At 28.2% G+C, this 1,350-nt stretch overlaps 1 protein-coding gene across 1 annotated transcript; it reads right to left on the reverse strand.

Annotated features, from left to right (window-relative positions):
• Nucleotides 1-537: 537 nt before the first annotated feature.
• LOC107025050 lies at nt 538-1,278 on the reverse strand. Its single transcript, XM_015225923.1, has one exon. It carries the CDS (start codon nt 1,276-1,278, stop codon nt 538-540), a length of 741 nt encoding a protein of 246 aa, XP_015081409.1.
• Between the last annotated feature and the right edge of the window lie 72 nt (nt 1,279-1,350).

Raw genomic sequence — 1,350 nt, forward strand, 5'->3', positions numbered from 1 at the left:
TTATTATTATCATTATTATTATTATTATTATTATTATTATTATTATTATTATTATTATCTTTATTATCATAATTATTATTATTATTATTACTATTATTACTACTACTACTACTATTATTATTATTTTTTATTGTTATTACTATTATTATTATTTTATTATTATTATTTGTATTATTTTTATTATTATTATAATTATTATTATTAATATTATTATCATTATTATTATTATTGTTATCATTATTATTATTAGTATTAGTATTATTATCACTATTATTATTATTATCATTATTATTATTATTATTATTTTATTATTATTATTACTTTATTACTATTATTACTATTATTATTATTATTATTATTATTATTATTATTATTGTTATTATTATTATTATTATTATTATTATCATTATTATCATTACTATTTTTTTTTTTGGTAACCAACTTTTATTAATTACCGAGAAACCTTACAAAACAAGCAGCTAACACAGCATGCTTAAACCAAACAAACATCTCTATAACTCTACTCTAACTATAGCCTCAAATATGTCTATGCTTAATTACATTGGTAATACTATTAGGAAATCTAGCTATAGTTATATAAGCTATCCTCTTAACTACTTCATCAATCAAGCTACTCTTCTCTTCAAAAATTCTCTTGTTTCTTTCACTCCATAAGCCATAGACTCCTTCTGCAAGTATCCCTTTGAACATTTGAGCTCTAGCAGTCTTCCCCTTACCATTTTTAACACACCATTGGATAAATTCTGTCCAGGACTTAGGCATGTTATTATGTACATTAATCCACCTTAGCAGCCTCTCCCATATTGCTTCAGCATAGTGACATTGGATGAATAGGTGCTCCATACTCTCTTCTGCCCTTTTGCACATCACACAGCCTCTATCAAGTGTCATTCCCCATTTAGTTAGTCTATCCACTGTTGCTAGTTTCCTGTTCATCAATATCCATAATGTAAAGCAAGCTTTTGGTCTAGCTGGATTCTTAAACACTAAGCATCTCCATTCAGGTTTGATCTTCTCCCCTCTAAGATAGTCATAAATGTGTTTGATCACCCCTTTTCCTTGTCTTGGTTGACATTGATCAACTATGAGCTTGGCATTCATAATTCTCCTGATCATCCAGCTGGGTTGATCTCTCTTTTGCCATTCATTCTGGTCTTTTAGGTAGTAAGCATGAATCCATTTAATCCATAGCTTGTCTTCCTTTTGTGTCAAATCCCAACAGAGTTTAGCTATTGCTGCTCTATTCCATATTGCCATGTTTAGTAGTCCCAGTCCTCCTTCACTTCTAGGCCTGCACACTTGCTCCCATGCTATTAATGCCTTCTTAGT

This window comes from Solanum pennellii, chromosome 7 (assembly GCF_001406875.1).
Source record: "Solanum pennellii chromosome 7, SPENNV200".
NCBI classification, from domain to species: Eukaryota; Viridiplantae; Streptophyta; class Magnoliopsida; order Solanales; family Solanaceae; genus Solanum; species Solanum pennellii.